This window comes from Notolepis coatsorum, assembly GCF_963971535.1.
Source record: "Notolepis coatsorum genome assembly, chromosome: 14".
In the NCBI taxonomy this organism is placed as follows: Eukaryota; Metazoa; Chordata; class Actinopteri; order Aulopiformes; family Paralepididae; genus Notolepis; species Notolepis coatsorum.
In genome coordinates this window covers 25,096,275-25,114,966 of record NC_140178.1, presented here as the reverse complement: position 1 = coordinate 25,114,966, position 18,692 = coordinate 25,096,275, and the positions used below count along the sequence as shown (strand labels likewise).

General features: G+C 43.3%; 1 protein-coding gene across 1 annotated transcript in view; it reads left to right on the top strand.

Annotated features, from left to right (window-relative positions):
- The window catches only part of col1a1a (collagen, type I, alpha 1a), a 38,087-nt gene that overhangs the window by 4,200 nt on the left and 15,195 nt on the right, over positions 1-18,692 (top strand). The window contains exons 5-27 of the mRNA XM_084329485.1: positions 2,313-2,405; positions 5,192-5,266; positions 5,563-5,607; positions 7,060-7,113; positions 8,241-8,294; positions 10,154-10,207; positions 10,345-10,398; positions 10,576-10,629; positions 10,876-10,920; positions 11,251-11,304; positions 11,440-11,484; positions 11,798-11,851; positions 13,572-13,670; positions 14,000-14,044; positions 14,470-14,568; positions 15,030-15,083; positions 15,315-15,422; positions 16,316-16,369; positions 16,541-16,639; positions 16,770-16,823; positions 17,449-17,547; positions 17,902-17,955; positions 18,075-18,128. Coding sequence (XP_084185611.1) covers positions 2,313-2,405; positions 5,192-5,266; positions 5,563-5,607; positions 7,060-7,113; positions 8,241-8,294; positions 10,154-10,207; positions 10,345-10,398; positions 10,576-10,629; positions 10,876-10,920; positions 11,251-11,304; positions 11,440-11,484; positions 11,798-11,851; positions 13,572-13,670; positions 14,000-14,044; positions 14,470-14,568; positions 15,030-15,083; positions 15,315-15,422; positions 16,316-16,369; positions 16,541-16,639; positions 16,770-16,823; positions 17,449-17,547; positions 17,902-17,955; positions 18,075-18,128 — 1,500 coding nt within the window. The remainder of the gene's footprint in view (positions 1-2,312; positions 2,406-5,191; positions 5,267-5,562; positions 5,608-7,059; positions 7,114-8,240; positions 8,295-10,153; positions 10,208-10,344; positions 10,399-10,575; positions 10,630-10,875; positions 10,921-11,250; positions 11,305-11,439; positions 11,485-11,797; positions 11,852-13,571; positions 13,671-13,999; positions 14,045-14,469; positions 14,569-15,029; positions 15,084-15,314; positions 15,423-16,315; positions 16,370-16,540; positions 16,640-16,769; positions 16,824-17,448; positions 17,548-17,901; positions 17,956-18,074; positions 18,129-18,692) is intronic.

The window sequence follows — 18,692 nt, the reverse complement described above, 5'->3', positions numbered from 1 at the left end:
AACTCAGACATATCTATTCTTGAATATATGTTAGACTGTGTGGCTTTGCCAGAATGTGAAAATCATGGATCAGTAGTAGTAGTACCAGTAGTACTCCATTGATTCCATTCCTTTCATCACTCTACTTGACACCACAAATAAAACTGAGCAAAAAGAAGAGACGCCAGGAATGTCATGCTCTGGTTCATGGAATCAGTGTGCAAATTGTAACTAAAGTCTAATAGTCAGAAAGACAGACGTTGATCTAAATGTCTGCAGGTATAGGGACACATATATACAGTATATATACATTTATATAATATGATCTATCCATTGTTTTAATGTAGAAATACCATCAGGTATTACAGACAACAACAGAGTTCAAAATATATATATATCTGTGTAAACTCAGTTTTAAACAGTTTTACCACAGTATACATCATTTACCACAATGTGGTACACTGAGTGGCTTTGCTCCTGCATTAGCTTTCAGAGGCTGTAGCGTCAGCTAAATGACTAAATGTAAATGTAGTGTTTAGTTTTAAAGCTAGAGTGAAGATACAATGGTATCATACAGTATGACACTAGAGGACCATGGGAAGCCATGTCATGCTAGGTTGTCGGGGAAGGGGCTAAACAATGCTCCTAAATTGGTGATGGGGAAAAATGTCACAGCCATTTTCACCTCAAGATATCTGAATAAATGTTATAAGGGAACCCACAAGTCTTCCCTTTACATACATGCCCACTTCATACTAATCCCATGCAGTTTTGGGTAAAAACCATGCAGTAAGATTTTTGCCTATTCTAAAGAAAATAGTACTTTAATATTTCTGCATACTGGGGTCTCTAAACAGTCTTGAAATTGCCTAAATTGGGTATGAATGGAAATGTGAGACTCTTGTGGATCAATGAGCCCAACTATATTAATTTGTGATGATGGTATGGTAACTAATCACCATAGTAGCCATTTCATTGTAGTGAGACCATTTTTTCTTTTTACTTGACGTCACTGTATAGAATTATTATTATTGTGACCTCTAGGATAATCACAGCCTTATGAAACATTACAAACACAAACTAGGGCATTCAGAGAAGGTATGGCTTTCTTAGGTTTATTGACCATAAGGGCAGGTTTCTGAGCAATGTTAGCAGTTAGCATTTCCTGGATGACGGTGTGGCCAGCTGGGCCTAGCGACCATGATAGGTTTGCAGGATTACTGTAGATGTGTTACACAGGTGGCTCTGTGGGTGGGTTGCTCTGGTGGCAAGTTATACACAAATAATAATGTGTTACTCCAAGAGGAGTTTACTGTAGAAAAAAAATATTTGAGTGGAGGGGAGCTTAAGAAGTCCGGTATGGTCCAGTCTTCCTTTGTAACTTTGTCAAGAGCAATATTACTTTAACTATTATCATAATATGATATCATATTATTCCTTAATGGAGCTGTGAAACAACTTTAAAAGAAATCTACGGATTGTTGCAGAATCAGTTGATCAAGTAAACTAGTCATAACGCAGTGGTTTAGGGTTTTTATATCTGGATTTGTTTTTTATTGTTTTCTCTGCCATCATGGTAATACATAAAATGGAAATACCATGGCAGTAAGTAGTATCAATTATATAATATATTATGAACATCTATCAGAAGCAACACTGATACAAATATGATCAATATGCAATTTGCCATCAATACTATTTACTGTTCCTGGGACCTAGATGCCAAATTGTATGAACTCTTCAATACAGACAAATAATAGGCTTAAAGTTATCTTTTGTTATCTTTTCACTTTGATACTTTGATAAAGCACTTCCTTTACTGTGTCTTACTTCCTGTTGTGGTCACATAGCCTAATAGCTCCCAGGTCATTGGATATAACCTTACTGTATACAGTGGCTTGTCCTAAATGCTGGCATTCCCCTTCCCTTGCAACCTTTCTCAAACTCAACCTGACTTCCTTGTTTGGTCACATGACCACCAATAGCCCACACCTACTTCCTGGTTCAGTCACATTACCTATTTATATAATTAATATAGGCTAGCTCATGGTCAATCACACGAGAAAGTAACAATAAGATAGCAGACATAGAAAATGTATTTACCAATGATCGATCAATCAAGTACTACTACAATACTACTACTACAACAACTGCTACTACTACTTTTTGCTATTACCACTACTACAAGGCTACTATTACTACTGCTACTACTACTATTATTATTACTACTACTTCTACTACCAGTCCTAGACCATCTTACTTGCATCCTATTACTACCCAGACCATCCCAGCTGACCATGTCTCTCTCTCTCTCTCTCTCTCTCTGTGTTCAGGGTCTTGCAGGCCCCTCTGGTAACGATGGAATCGATGGCCAGCCTGGCCTTCCCGGTCCTCCAGGCCCCCCTGGACCTCCTGGCCTTGGTGGAGTAAGTATTAAGATACTACTGTAATATATATATATATATATATATATATAGTATATAGTGCCGTAATACAGTACCAAGAACATAGCAGGATCTGGAGTAAGTACCAACGTAGTGCTAGATAGTGACACAATACTAAGATGATAAGATACTACTACACTAATACACTCCTACTAAGATAGTACAGCACAATGCCCATCAGTGCAGTTATAGGGTCAAGGGTCTGGCCACCGGGATGCCGTTCAGTTGTGTGTGTGTGTGTGTGCGTGTGCGTGTGTGTGTGCGTGTGCGTGTGTGTGTGCGTGTGCGTGTGTGGGTGCTTGTGTGTGGGTGTGTGCGGGCTATATAAGGTCTAGACAGGTCCAGTCATGTCTGATGCTTTGGCCAGTAGCTGAGATTCCAGCTTTTGTTAGTTCCTTCTTTTTTCTTTCTCTCGCTCTCGCTCATGGTAAGATTAGTGAGATCAGACCCCAGGTCAGTCGTTATCTCAGGGCTGAATGGCCACCCCCCAAGCTCTCAAAACAAAAGATGACAAAAGATATCATCAATAGCCTTAATTAAAGGACCCACCTCTACCAAAAGATCCACTTTATACACCTATGTACACAGCATCAGTTGAAGACTGGGACGATCGCTGGTAATGGCGATAAGTCAAAATGAGACTGATACGATCCTTTAAGCTACGTTTAGCCTAAGGAGGCTGATACTACAGCTAGTGTGATGTAATGCATCCTGCACACATTTAAGAATGTCCTGCCTCGTCCTTTTCACGTCCGACTCTTCACCACGGAAAGCCATTACTTTAACATGTCTTTGGGATCGGGTCACGTTAGTACCTGATGTGTTCAGTTTGCCTGCAGATAGTAGTTTGAAGATGAAGCTGGCCTGATAAGCTCACATGTAGGTCGAGAGGTCAGTGGGTCAATAGGTCAAAAGGTCAGGAGGTCATTAGTAAAGATAGGCCAATAGTACAGGTAGATTTATTCATTCAGATAGACAATCAATCAATCAATCAATCAATCAATCATCAATGCTATAATCATGGAGCAATAGCATTTTTAGCAAATATATTTTTGCAGATCTAATCAGACTGTTTCATTCTGTTAGACATATCCATATAGACTGCGTCAGAAGGTTTAGACTGTTAGGTTTAGACCTATCCATATACATTTACATTTAGTCATTTAGCTGATGCTTTTATCCAAAGCGACTTACAAGTTCATATAGACTGTGTCAGAAGGTTTAGACCTATCCATATAGACTGTGTTAGGTTTAGAGTAGACCTATCCATATAAACTGTTAGGTTTAGACCTATCCATATAGACTGTGTTAGGTTTAGACCTATCCATATAGACTGTGTAAGTGGACAAGCTTGCAGTGTATTTCCCGTTGCAGTGTTTGCTACAGCAGGCGGGAAATTAAACGTAGTCCATTTAGAAGGTTTATGCTGTCAGATTGAAACCTTCTATAATAAAAGGCCTGTAGGAGAATAACAGAGGCCTTTCAGGGAATGTTTAGCACGGACATTTGTCTTCCGTGTTGAAAGACAATGGTTGCTACGTCGTGTTCATATAAACAAAAATGTAATACATTGGACTTCAGTTACTCAATCTTATGAACAAGTCACAGCGGAACCGTAGCATTGTGCTTTTCCAATGTTTTACCTGCTCTACCACTGCACAGGAAGTAGGCATTTTCTTTCTAAAGCAGTTACCATTGGCTATAGGCAGCCATGTTGGAAGAAAGACAACTATAGTATATAGACCAACATTCCATGCAAGGCCTCCATTACATGCAGCGTTGGGCAAGTTACTTTTAAAAAGTAACTAGTCACAGTTACTAGTTACTTCTTCCAAAAAGTAACTAAATTACTTACTCAGTTACAAATTATAAAAGTTGCGTTACTTTCAAGATTTTTTTTTCTTTTACATAAACAACATACACAAAACTAAACTATTTTAATGTTGCTGTGGGACAAAGTGAGACTAGCCTCCAATCAAATGCCATGTATGTAGATATTATAATGACTATGTTTATATAGTGGATCATACAAATACAAACACAATAGATGTTTTGGAACTTTTGATATGTATTGCCCCTCAACAGGCCACAACTGGGCAACATTAAATGATGCTTGTTAAGCACTATAACAAAAATAAATAACAAATATATACTGATTGATTGAACATTTTAATTAACAGATTGCAGAATGGGTACAGTACAGTACGGCTCAATACACACAATTGTTAAGGGGATGCAGACCAGAGAAACACTTTTGTCTTGTTTACTGCCCACTAAACCAGGAAGAACAGTGCCTCTCAGCGCAGAGATCTGTCTGATGAAGGAAACAGGTTCAATCATAGTAACGCGCCGCATTTTTTGGCAGTAATGGTAACAGCGTTATTAAGATTGGAAGAGTAATCCGTTCGATTATTCGTTACTGGAAAAAACTAACGCCGTTACTTATAACGCCGTCATTCCCATCACTGATTACATGTAACGTTACATTAGTGTTGTTGTTACCATAGTTAGCTTGATGAACGGAGGTTGTGGTGAGGAGTTGACCAAAGCCAAGCTCAGGGTGTTTTAGTAAATCTCATGTCATAACGTGAAAAGAAATCATCTGGGACGGTTATATGTTTTTATTTATTTATTTATTGTAAGATATAATAGTATATATAGAGAGATATCAGGACGATATTTATGTGTTAGTGTTCATGTGTGAGATATTTGTTGTGATGACATCATAATAAACACTAACGTTCTTCTTGTCTCTCTTGTTCCCTCAGAACTTCGCTCCTCAGATGCGTGGTGGTTTCGAGGATCATGAGAAATCTCCTGCTATGCCCGTGCCTGGACCTATGGTAAGAAAACACACACACACACACACACACACACACCAATGTGATATTATGCAGTGCTGTGCCATACGACAGAATCCCATTGTCTAGTGTATTGTGTGTATGATCATTAAATATTGAGATCCATAGTACTATTACATTTACATTTAGTCATTTAGCTGACACTTTTATCCAAAGCGACTTACAAGTTTTGTACAACAAGACAGCAGGAAGGGTACAACTCTATCAGCTGAGAGTTGTATTACAATAGTACTATTATGATGTGATATTGACCCCGCCTCTCCTTCTTTGATTGACAGGGCCCCATGGGACCCCGTGGAGCTCCTGGAGCCCCTGGAACTAGCGTGAGTATTCTCCTTCCTACTTCCTGTTCACCTCACGTGTCACTTCCTCTTTACTTCCTGCTGCTTCGGTCCCGCACTCACGTTCTCTACTGTCTCCTCGTCGTTCTCTTGTAGTTCAGCTTCAATGAGACAGTGGTATAGTCACTGTACAAGTCCTTCATTAGAACTACAGGATAACTCTTTGTAGCAGAGTCCATTCAGATTGTATAGTGTGAGTCAGATGATGTCTTTTTGAAACCAAAGAGGAAAAACAAAACAGTTCTCCTCTCCTTTTCCTCTCCTCTATCTCTTCCTCTCTATGCTCTGTCTTTCTCCTCTCCCGCTCCCTCTCTCTCTCTCTCTATCTCTCTGCTCTCTTTTATCTCTCCTCTTTCTCCTCTCTCTCTCTCTCCTCTCTCTCTCCTCTCTCTCTCTCCTCTCTTCAGACCTATCGCTATGCTCTTAAATCAGCTTGACACACTTGGCACATGAGAGGAATTTATAAGTGGCAGACTGAACCAAAATGTATTTTTGATTGGTCTTTTGCACACGGTGCAGTGGAATCAGATTGCTTCTAAAGTGCAAACCCTGGTGGCTTGCACCCCGGGCAGGGTGGTGAACCTCATGGAATAAGATGGAAAGAGTGACTTAAGCGCTCGAGTCAGACATGTGTGTGTGTGTGTGTGTGTGCGTGTGTGTGTGTGTGTGTGTGTTCTGACCATCTTATTGCTGATGTCATCCCACATGAATTCCATTGTGAGTCACTGTGACTCTCTCTGAGACAGACGAGGGAGATTCTGCTTCAGTGTCTGCTTCATTTCAACCTCCAGTAAAGTAAAGAGCGGTTTCTATTGGACAGCCCTGGGGATGATGTCATCTTCCATGACTTTTATCTTCTTAAATAAAAGTGAATGTTTAGTCGTAGGTCTTCATTCATCGTCAACAACAACAAACAGCCTTATGTCATGATTCTACTGGTCTGTCTTGTCTGCCTTGCCTGTCTGTCTGTCTGCCTATCTCTCCATCTATCCACCGTTCTGATGTTTTCACTGGAATCCAATGTATTCTGTACGAATGAAAGGATGTTCAGAAGCAGACATGTATACCTGTATATATTTAGATGGACTAGAATGTGACCTTTGACCTCGCTCCCAGATAGTTAAAGAGAAAACGGGTCAAGTTAAAAGTAGGGGAAACACAGAGTTTTGTTGCCCCCTAGTGGTTGATATTTTAGGAGCACCTCCTTTACTCGTCCGTAGTTTACATGTTAGATCTGTGAGAGAGGAAATGGTAACGGGTCTAGTAGCAGCAAAAGTAGTAAATGTCTTGCTCTCTGTCGCCCTCTACAGCAGTAGTAGTGAATGTGTTGCTCTCTGTCGCCCCCTACAGCAGCAGTAGTAGTAGTAAATGTCTTTCTCTGCCGCCGCCTACAGCAGTCGTAGTAAATGTATTGCTCTCTGTCGCCCCCTACAGGGACCTCAGGGATTCACTGGACCCCCTGGCGAGCCTGGTGAGGGTGGTGCATCTGTGAGTATTATTATTATTATTATTATTATTATTATTACACAGACATGAGCATGCACACACACACACATGAGCACGCACACACACACACATTGTCAAAGCTTACAAAAAGACCAAAACGAAACAATGCATTTATTCTACTTACAAGTATAGTCCATTCAGACCAACACCAGATTACAGCTCATATCCAGAAATCAAAAATATCGTTGTCAAAATATCGGTTAAAACAAGTCACAGAGCCATACTGTTGTGATGAACATGGGTATTGTAGTTCTTCCTGTACTGGAGAGTAATACACAATGCACATGCTCAGAAAAGAGCTTGTCGCCTTGTGCAGTACATTCAGTAATAACTACTACAATGCCCCTGTTGTTGACGTTAATACATTATGATATTTACAGCTGGACATATGTGCAATATTGTAAGCTGTATTTAATGATTTTTAACATACAATGGTAATTGTACTGTATGGCTTCCCGGCTGAGAGCTCCTAAAGGACAGGAGAGAGTAGGAAGAATTGATATATTATAGGATGGTTTAACTGCAATTCTGTTGCTAAGGAACAACTTTGTACCCAAATTTATTTCCTGTTAACTATTAGCATTAGCAAACATTGCAACAGGAAGTAGACTTGGGTACTTTTAGAATGTTGTTGTTAATAGGTTTTGGTCTTTTGGTAGTCTATGTTGACAATAACAAAGAAACATATGAATGACACCTCATCCTTTAATTACATTTTACAACATTCAAATATTTTCCAGTTTAATATTCACTCACTCGCTCTCTCTCCCTATCTCTCTCTCTCTCATTCACACATACACACACACACACACACACACACACTCATTCTCTCTCTCTCTCTCTCTCATTCACACACATGCACACACACACACACACACTCATTCTCTCTCTCTCTCTCATTCACACACATGCACGCACACACTCATTCTCTCTCTCATTCACACACTCTCATTCTCTCTCTCTCATTCACACACACACACACACACACACACACACACACACACACACACACACACACACTCATTCTCTATCTCTCATTCACACACACTCTCTCTCTGTCTCTCTCTCTCTGTCGCTCTCTCACCTGTTCTTTCTTGTCTCCTCTGTAGGGCCCCATGGGTCCCCGTGGCCCCGCCGGCGCCTCTGGAAAGAACGGAGAGGATGTAAGTCAACTAGATCCGCACTCCATCATCACCTTCTAGAAATATAGATCTATGTGTCCATCCATGCGTCTTCCATATCAGTCACATTCTAAAACTATAGATCATACCGCTGTTGGTTTCTAGATCTCTAGATCAACCAGATCAGCACACCATACTACACCACCAGCACATTCTATAATTCTAGATCAATCAATCAATCAAATCCTTTATTTAACCAGATAAGCATCATTGAGATTGCGATCTGGCCAAGCAAGGCAGCAGAAAGTTTCAACATAAAAAAGAACATCACAATAAAATACAGATAAAACATTCACAGCAAGCTCCAATTTCAGGCAATTTATCAAACAGGCAAATGATCAAACACAGTTGCACGGCCCGAGGGAACTGACTTCGTAGGATTTTAAAATGGCTTTGAATTGTATCTTGTTCCAGGATGAAGGAGCAGCATATTTAAAAGCCCTTTTTCCCAATTCAGTTCTCATATGGGGAACTTCCAGTGTTAGAGCAGCTTGAGAACGAAGGGCGTACTTATATTGCTTCGTGCACAGAAGCACACTTAGGTACGAGGGAACCAGTTTAAGCAGAGCTTTGTGCACAAGAGAGAGCAAAATCGCCCGATTTTGTAGAGATGGGTAACTTGCAATGGCATATAGGGTGCAATGGTGCACTCGATTGCCACATCCCGTGACAAAGCGTAAGGCAGAATGGTACACAGTATCCAGCTTTCTAAGGTACTGATCAGGTGCATACACGTAGAGTAAGTCACCATAATCGAGTAGTGGTAAGAAGGTGGTCGAGATCAGGTGACTTCTCACTTCAAGTGAAAAACAGGACCTGTTTCTACGGTCAGTGGCAGAATGAGGGAATGTGAGGCTCCTCTACAGTGGAACGTGGATTTCACATCTAAAGAAACGTCATCTGCCTCCATGTTGCATCCGTGTTACAACAACAATACCGGCAGCTTTTAAATCAGTGTCCCAATACGTGTATAAATGTATAAATACATGTATTATCAAAGTAGAGTGAAATAGTTATCTAAGAGCTTGTGTCAGAAAGGTGCGGGCAGGTTCTGGGATGAATCGCTCGTTGGTGAGGGTAGATGAACATGTTGCTGGCATGACAACAACAATGAAATATCATATGGCCTTCATGCTAGCGAGGGTGGTAGGTGGACGGCCTAGCTAGCCTGTCCCACCGCTTTGCTTCTTGTTCATAATCAAACCGACCCTCCGACCCGCTCTGACAACACGACGCCCAGCGCAATTTCTCTCCGGGCGACTTCATACTTTGTTTACAATTTTTTTCCAGTAAACTCGCTACGAAAACTAAACTTCTAAATTTGAATTCAAACAGTCACCACACTGTGACCTGCTTGCTGAACTGGTGTGATGCCTGGAACACTAGTGTGTTGCTGAACTGGTGTGATGCCTGGAACACTAGTGTGTTGCTGAACTGGCGTGATGCCTGGAACACTAGTGTGTTGCTGAACTGGTGTGATGCCTGGAACACTAGTGTGTTGCTGAACTGGCGTGATGCCTGGAACACTAGTGTGTTGCTGAACTGGTGTGATGCCTGGAACACTAGTGTGTTGCTGAACTGGCGTGATGCCTGGAACACTAGTGTGTTGCTGAACTGGTGTGATGCCTGGAACACTAGTGTGTTGCTGAACTGGTGTGATGCCTGGAACACTAGTGTGTTGCTGAACTGCAAGACAACACCAACTTCTAGTCAGTTCTTCTAACTAACTTCTGGATAATCTAGTTAGTTATTTAGTCAGTTCGATTTATTTAGTTTGTCTAATGATTTCTCTCACTTTCTCTCTCTCTCTCTCTCTCTCTCTCTCTCTCTCTCTCGCTCAGGGTGAGTCTGGAAAGCCTGGTCGCGGTGGTGAGCGTGGACCTTCCGGCCCACAGGTAATTTACCATGGCAACATGACCTCGACGATGCACTGATGTCACTTCCTGTCATGTTCAGTATAGTGATTATACATTATATTAATGTTTATTTTTCCTTGTCTTTTCTCTCTCTCTCTCTCCCTCTCTCTCTCCAGGGAGCTCGTGGATTCCCCGGAACCCCTGGACTTCCTGGCATCAAGGGACACAGAGTAAGCCAGAAGCAACATGGACTTTTTCAATCTCAGTCAACTTTATCGATACACTATACTATACTACACACTATACACTCCTCTAACAATACCATCCATCTCTCTATTCCTCCCTCTCTCTCTCTCTCTCTCTCTCTCTCTCTCTCTCTCTCTCTCTCTCTCTCTCTCTCTCTCTAGGGATTCAGCGGTCTTGATGGAGCCAAGGGAGATGGTGGCCCTGCTGGACCCAAGGTAAGATTATCTCTCTCTCCGCATCTCTCTCTCTATCTCTCTGCCTCCCCCTCTCTCTCTCTCTCTCTCTCTCTCTCTCTCTCTCTCTCTCTCTCTCTCTCTCTCTCTCTCTCTCTCTCTCTCTCTCTGTCTCTATAAATTGGATATTATCCTCCAAATATAATACCATCCACTTACCAGCTCTCTCTCTCTCTCTCTCTCTCTCTCTCTCTCTCTCTCCCTCTCTCTCTGTCTCTGTGTGTATAGGGAGAGACCGGCTCTGCTGGTGAGAACGGTACCCCCGGAGCCATGGTGAGTCACACGACCCTCTGCCATCTTGTTTCTGTGTATATCATCCTTTTGATAAACCTATCCCAGGTCAATTAAGACCATTAAGAACAAATTCCATGATTGATATCAATCATGCATTCCTATAGCTGGACGAAGATCAGTATACAATATACAGAGTACTGGTGGTAGTATTAGTATTTGTACTAGCGACAGTATTGTAGAAAAGAGTGTTCAATACTTAAGGCTTATAGTAATATTGACAAGTTATGTTGATGTTTACCAACCTCTCTGTCTCTCTCTCTCTCTCTCTCTCTCTCTCTCTCTCTCTCTCTCTCTCTCTCTCTCTTTTAGGGCCCTCGTGGTCTGCCTGGCGAGAGGGGCCGTGCCGGTCCCAACGGAGCTGCTGTGAGTACATATACACACAAAATCACACACACGCACAATCACACACACACACACACACACACACCTCCATGCTTTGGTACATGTGTGTCAGTCTGTCTGTCTAACTGTCTGTCTGTCTGTCTGTCTATCCCACAGGGTGCTCGTGGTAACGATGGTGCTGCTGGTTCTGCCGGACCTCCCGTAAGTACATCTGACATACCTGGTTCAGAACCCAGGGCCCAGCTCTGATTGGCTGGTTTGAACCCCACACAGCATTGAGTGATGACAGCAGTAGAGCTAGCATATAAACTCCTACACAACACCCGGCATCCATCTACGTGTTATAAGTTACGAGTTTGATACTTAATGTTACATCCTTGATAGTCATCAGTTTACATTCGTTTAGGCAAACGTTAGCCAAGGAATACATTATGACACATGATGTCTGTTGTCTTTTGAACACCAACAATGTCCTGAATCCTCTCTCTCTCTCTCTCTTTCTCTCTCTCTCTAGGGCCCTACCGGACCTGCTGGACCCCCAGGCTTCCCCGGTGGACCCGGAGCTAAGGTGAGCCTCTACCTCTCATCTCTCTCTCTCCTTCTGCACCCCCCCCCCATCTCCCATCTGTCCATCCGTGCTGTTCTCAGTCTCTACGTCTACACCTGGACCATACTCCTGCCAGTACCACAGAGTACACTAACAGCTAACATCTTCTACACCTTAGAAACATGTCTCACTCCCCCCTGTTCCTCCTCTCCCCTCTTCTACTCTCTTCTCCTGTCCCCTCTTCTCTTCTCCTCTCCCCTCTTCTCTTCTCCTCTCCCCTCTTCTCTTCTCCTGTCCTCTCCCCTCTTCTCCTGTCCTCTCCCCCCTTCTCCTCTCCTGTCCTCTCATATAACCTCTTCTCATATCCATTATCCTCTCCTGTCCTCTCCTCTCATACACCACCAGGGGGCGCATGAGTAAAGGGGTCTGTAGCCCATAAACAGGGGTGTGAGTTATGTTAAGACCCAGGCTTCACACTCAGTGTGGGGACTACGGACATAATAGACTCAGAATAAACACGAAGCACACAAATCAAAGGGTTGAGCCTCTGAGTGAAGATTGATTCCACAGTCCTGGATACTTCAGAGGTTCAGTGGTTTTATTAACTTTATATCAGTTAAATTTTCCAACAACTGTTACAAAACACATGTTGAAATGATGTTGCCCCTAGCTAATCTCTAGTCTCAAATGGGTGTTCACAGCAACACGTTGTGTCATATGTTGCCCCCTAGCTGACACGTGTTGAGAAACAACATGACATGTTGACAGCAACATGTTTGAATGACACAGATCTTCACTGATTTAATTCCTTAATTAATATCCATGAATATAGTATATATTAGACTTGCAGGATAAGCTACCATCGTGCTACAGCCACCGATATTACATTTCAGTACATTTGTTTGACTGTTGGGAGAGTTTGACCTTCACAACTTTCATTTGACCTTAGACCGACCTTTGACCCGGAGAACCTGCGTGGGTCATACAGATAGGAGTATGCACGCACATCCAAACCAAAGACCTCGGTGCAATGAATAAGTGGACATTGGAGCCCTGCCGTGTGCAAGCTGTTTATTGGTTTATTTCATAACCTACAGGGGTCACACAAGGGTCGTGTGATCAAAACAGGAAGCACTAGGCTTCTAGGGTACCAATGTTTTGTTTTCTAACTTCAGAATGAAGAAATATTTTAAATGATTCATTTGTAAATGAAATAAATATTCCAAAGCTCATTTCATACAGACTTCTACGTCTTGAAGTCAGAGTGAGTCTAACCTGACCCGCCAGATGGTGTGTTACACAGGGAAGTCATCCATAATGCCGTTTTTGGAATCTTTACCCATAGCCACCAGTAGTTCCTCAAAGGTCTCTGATTGGTCAGAACCACTGTGGTTCATCAAGCACAAGCACATAGCACCTGAAGCCTGACAAGATGGATTCTCACGTGATCTCATGATGAGCGAAGCTAGCTGCCGTGCCAGGTTAATTACAACAACAACAACAGAACCTGTCAATCTGCTCTGATCAACACACGTTTTCTAAAAACCTCCTTCCTCCAGAATCTCCTCTGTTTACCTTCGCTAGTGCTTTTCAAAATGATATCCCAAGCTCTCAAAAAGGATGTTGTCCGGCTGCACTTACTCTTGGGTTACTCTACACTTCCAGTTCTACTTCCTGGGTTCACTGCATCACGTAACTCCCACTGACCCTGTCCTGTGTCCTCTGTGTGTGTCCCCTACAGGGAGAGGGTGGCGCCCAGGGAGCTCGTGGACCCGAGGGACCCTCTGGAGCCCGCGGCGAGCCCGGCAACCCCGGACCCGCTGGCCCCTCCGGACCTGCTGTGAGTACCAATGCAACACGGTCCCCAGAACCCTCTATCCCACTTAACTACTACTAGTCAGTTAAACTCACTCCTCTCGACTCGTGCTCGGACGGCTATAGAGCGATCTTGTCCTTGCTTAGAGTGAAATGGACATTATTGTGATTCACATGTGACTGTGTCACATTTGTGTCATGATATTCTCTGTTGCAGAGATGCTCACTCTATAGCTTTAATGTTGACAATGAGACTTTATGGAAGTCATGACGAGCACGGAACCCAATCGGACCCATTTGGAGAATCATCTGATGGCGTCTAACTGCTTCTCGTCTGTCTTCTCTCCCCTCCAGGGTAACAACGGAGTTGACGGAAACGCCGGTGCCAAGGGACTCCCTGTAAGTACCATGTTCTAAAGTACCATATACAGTACTACCATGTTCTAAAGTACTATACACCGAAGTACACAGAGGGTTACGCAATTATACTAGCCTACTTCAGTGAATTAGCCCAGTTAGCCATGCTAGCTGCTATTACACTCTAGTTACTATAAGCTAATGCCAACGGAGAGACTAGTACTGCTACCACCCTGAATGACCTTTTCTCAACCGCACTGTGTTAGCAGGACTAGCTGCTCTTTATAGCACGATATATAGCCTAGAATACGGCATGCAATACTGCCCTTACCAAAAACGCAATCATCACACCTTAGTCTTTAGCTGTTACGACATTGTTGAACTCAATCAAATGGATATATTCTGAAAGATCCTCCTTATCAGGCTTGATGTGTCTGACCATGCTGTGCATCTGCTGCCCCCTACAGGGCGCTTCTGGTATTGCTGGAGCTCCTGGCTTCCCCGGACCTCGTGGACCCCCAGGATCCCAGGGCGCCGGTGGTGCCCCCGGAGCCAAGGGAAACACTGTGAGTGATACAGCTTCTCTCTGATTAACCATAATATTTACATATTATTGCCACATCAAAGTAGTCGTGAAATGAAAAAGTTAATTGTGTGTTGTACTTGCTATTATGGGTAGTACCAATAGGAAACCATAATGGCATATTTGATTAAAAAAAAAAAAAAAAATAAATAAACAATAATGGCATTGGGCGTTTTCAGTTCACCTCAATATTTTCTTTTAAGTATTTCGATTCTACTGGCAGTTTGGTATTCAAATCCTTAATCTTTTTTAAAATGTGGATATAATTGGAATATTGAAATAAATTCCAACAACCCTAGTAAATTCCTATATGAGACTGATTTAGATTAAATCCAGAGAAATGCCATTATATCTGATATATGACTGAAATACTGAGATGATATTCCTCTTGTTGTTGTTGTTGTTGTTGACGACGATTGTGTGTTTATTGTTTGTATGTTTCAGGGTGATGCTGGTGCCACTGGAGCCAAGGGAGAGTCTGGAGCCAAGGGAGAGGCTGTAAGTTCATAAATCATAAAAAGATAAACATAGCAAGTGAATAACTATTATTGTAGTATTCCCTTATAATAAGCAAGTCATAACTAGATTTGAATAGGATTTCAACAAAACAGACCCAATATCTAATCTAATCCACTAGAATTGACTCTCTGAAGGGCCCTGTAAGACTGATGTGGCCCTGGGCCCAACTTCAGACAGCCTTGAACTAACCTATTGTCTGTGTTCCTCCAGGGCGTCGCCGGACTTCAGGGAGCCCCCGGAGCTGCTGGAGAGGAGGGAAAGAGAGGAGGCCGTGGAGAGCCTGGTGCTGGTGGCGCCCGTGGAGCCCCTGGCGAGCGCGTAAGTTCTTCTCCTTCCTCACCTTCTCTACTTCTCTTCACACACTTCATCCCACACTCTATCACTGGTCTATCTCTCTCTGGGCGTTTTCATATTAGGTACGATTGCTTCGTACAGTGCCTGAGTATGATTGCCCCCCCCAGTAGATCTAGAGGAGACACTGAGCGGCAGTAGCAACCATCACGGTCCCCAGGGAGCCCAACAGTAGATCTAGAGGAGACACTGAGCAGCAGTAGCAAGCATCACGCTCCCCAGGGAGCCCCCAGTAGATCTAGTCATTCGAAGGCCTGATGTGGGATCTCTGGTCAGGCCCTGATGTAAAACCCAGTCTCGCCACTAGAGGGCAGGCATACAATAACATGTATAGAAGTATGTATTGTAAACCCTACAAATGTGTTGTTTTCACATCAACAGACTATGGTACTAAAACAACAACAACATTGTTTCTTACTATAGCATAGTGTAAACTCTAGTACCTAAACTACTGCTGAGTACCTTTGAATGGAGCAGGTGCATAAAGCATGATTGCCCCCCCCCTTCCCCCCCCCCATGGCCTGGGCTGACATCTTCGTCTTCTCGGCCTCTCACCTCTCACATACTCAGACTGTCTGCGTTGATGTCTGGGTGGTCTACACCAGAAGGCAGCCATCTTTAAGCACCTGCTCCATTGTCTAACATCCCTCCTGAGCCTGTGACTACCTTTTAACCCATCGAGGGCTTGAGCTTAGTGAGATAAGTGCAGCGTTAGTCTAGTAACAGGCCCAGGGGTTATAGATAGGTCCGAGCAACACGTCCTGCTTTCCAGATGTGGATATTGTATGAGAGTGTGAACGGAAATGTTATTATTATTTTAGATTCTGTACTGAGCAGGGTATGTTTGTTTTGTTCTACAGGGTGCCCCTGGCGGCCGTGGTTTCCCTGGTGCTGATGGTGCTGGTGGACCCAAGGTGAGTGTGACACACACACACACACACACACACACATACAGACACGCACACACATTCATGAAAATCCACAAGAATCCTGCTACTTCACGATTCAAACAAATGTAATATATTTTCCAATGAGCCAACCTTAATTTTAATTTTATATCCTCTCTCTCTCTCTCACCATCACAGGGAGCCACTGGTGAGCGTGGAGCCCCCGGTGTTATTGGAGCAAAGGGATCTACTGGTGAGGCTGGACGCAACGGTGAGGCTGGTATGCCTGGAGCCAAGGTGAGATTCCTTCCTTCCGTCCGTCCGTCTGTCCGTCTGTCTGCCCTCCATACATGGACATGAGGACGTTGTTGCATACATAATGTAATCTGTAGGGATGTTTTCCTAACCTCTGACCTCTGCCCTTTAGGGTATGACTGGTAGCCCCGGCAGCCCTGGACCCGATGGCAAATTGGGAGCCAATGTAAGTACTCACTTTACCACTGTTAGAACACACCCTAAGTACTCACTTTACCACTGTTAGAACACACCCTAAGTACTCACTTTACCACTGTTAGAACACACCCTAAGTACTCACTTTACCACTGTAAGAGAACTCACACCAGGTATTCACTTTACCACTGTATACACACACCAGGTACTCACTTTACCACTGTATACACACACCAGGTATTCACTTTACCACTGTAAGTACACACACCAGGTATTCACTTTACCACTGTAAGAGAACTCACACCAGGTATTCACTTTACCACTGTAAGAGAACTCACACCAGGTATTCACTTTACCACTGTAAGTACACACACCAGTTATTCACTTTACCACTGTATACACACACCAGGTATTCACTTTACCACTGTATACACACACCAGGTATTCACACTTTACCACTGTATACACACACCAGGTATTCACTTTACCACTGTAAGTACACACACCAGGTATTCACTTTACCACTGTAAGAACACACACTAAGTATTCACTTTATCACAAGTACACTTAGTGTATCCTGCTCATCTCCTCTCCTCTATCCTCTCTTCTCTCCTCTCTTCTCTCCTCCTCTCCTATCTATCTCTCTGTGAAAACAGGGACCCTCTGGACAAGATGGTCGCCCCGGAGCCCCCGGCCCCGTCGGAGCTAGAGGCCAGCCCGGAGTCATGGGATTCCCCGGACCCAAGGGAGCCGCTGTGAGTCGAGCATCTCTACCGCTAGTTAATATCTCTGGTCTGTGTGTGTGATATAGAAAGAGGAGGATTTGTAAGATGATGCGAGAAAGGTGAGATGGTAAAAAAAAAAAAAGGAATCCATCACCTAACCATATAGTGCCTCTTTGGCATTTGCCGTTGAAACAAATAGGTAGCTTGGTGGCCTTTGGCTATATAGTCATACCCATTGCTTCCAATAAGAAATGTCTTAATGTTAGATGGCCTGAAATGCTGTGCTACTTATTGAAAGAATAGACTAATACTATTGAACCAAATGAATGTACAAATCAATCCCAGGACAAACTGACTGTATGTCTGTCGTGTCTGTTTCTGTAGGGTGATGGTGGCAAGCCTGGCGAGAGAGGTGTCATGGGACCCACTGGTGCTGCTGTAAGTATTTATTCTGTTGTATTCTATTTTATTCTAGTCTCTACTCTACTATATATTTTACTTTCTACTTGGCTGTATATTGTGATGTCTCTAAGATGTGTCCTTTTCTGTCCCCGTAGGGTGCTGCTGGCAAAGACGGTGATGCTGGTGCTCAGGGTTCTCAGGGAGCCGCTGTAAGTAACACACACACACATACAAACACACACACACACACACAAACACGCACACACACACACACACACACACACCTTTAAATAACAAATCACACGTCACTAACTCTCCAAATATGAACTCTTACACCTAAACACCAACTCAACACCTAATACCTAACACAACACACAACACCAACCCAGCTCAACACCTAACAACACACCTCACAACACTCCAACCCAGCTCAACACCTAACAACACAGCAAGCCAGCTCAACACCTAACAACACATCAACCCAACACCTAACAACACACCTAACAACACTCCAACCCAACTCAACACCTAACAACACACCAACCCAACTCAACACCTAACAACACACCAACCCAACACCCCACAACACTCCAACCCAACTCAACACCTAACAACACACCAATCCAGCTCAACACCAACTCAACACCTCACAACACTCCAAGCCAGCTCAACACCTAACAACACTCCAAGCCAGCTCAACACCTAGCAACACTCCAAGCCAGCTCAACACCTAACAACACTCCAAGCCAGCTCAACACCTAACAACACTCCAA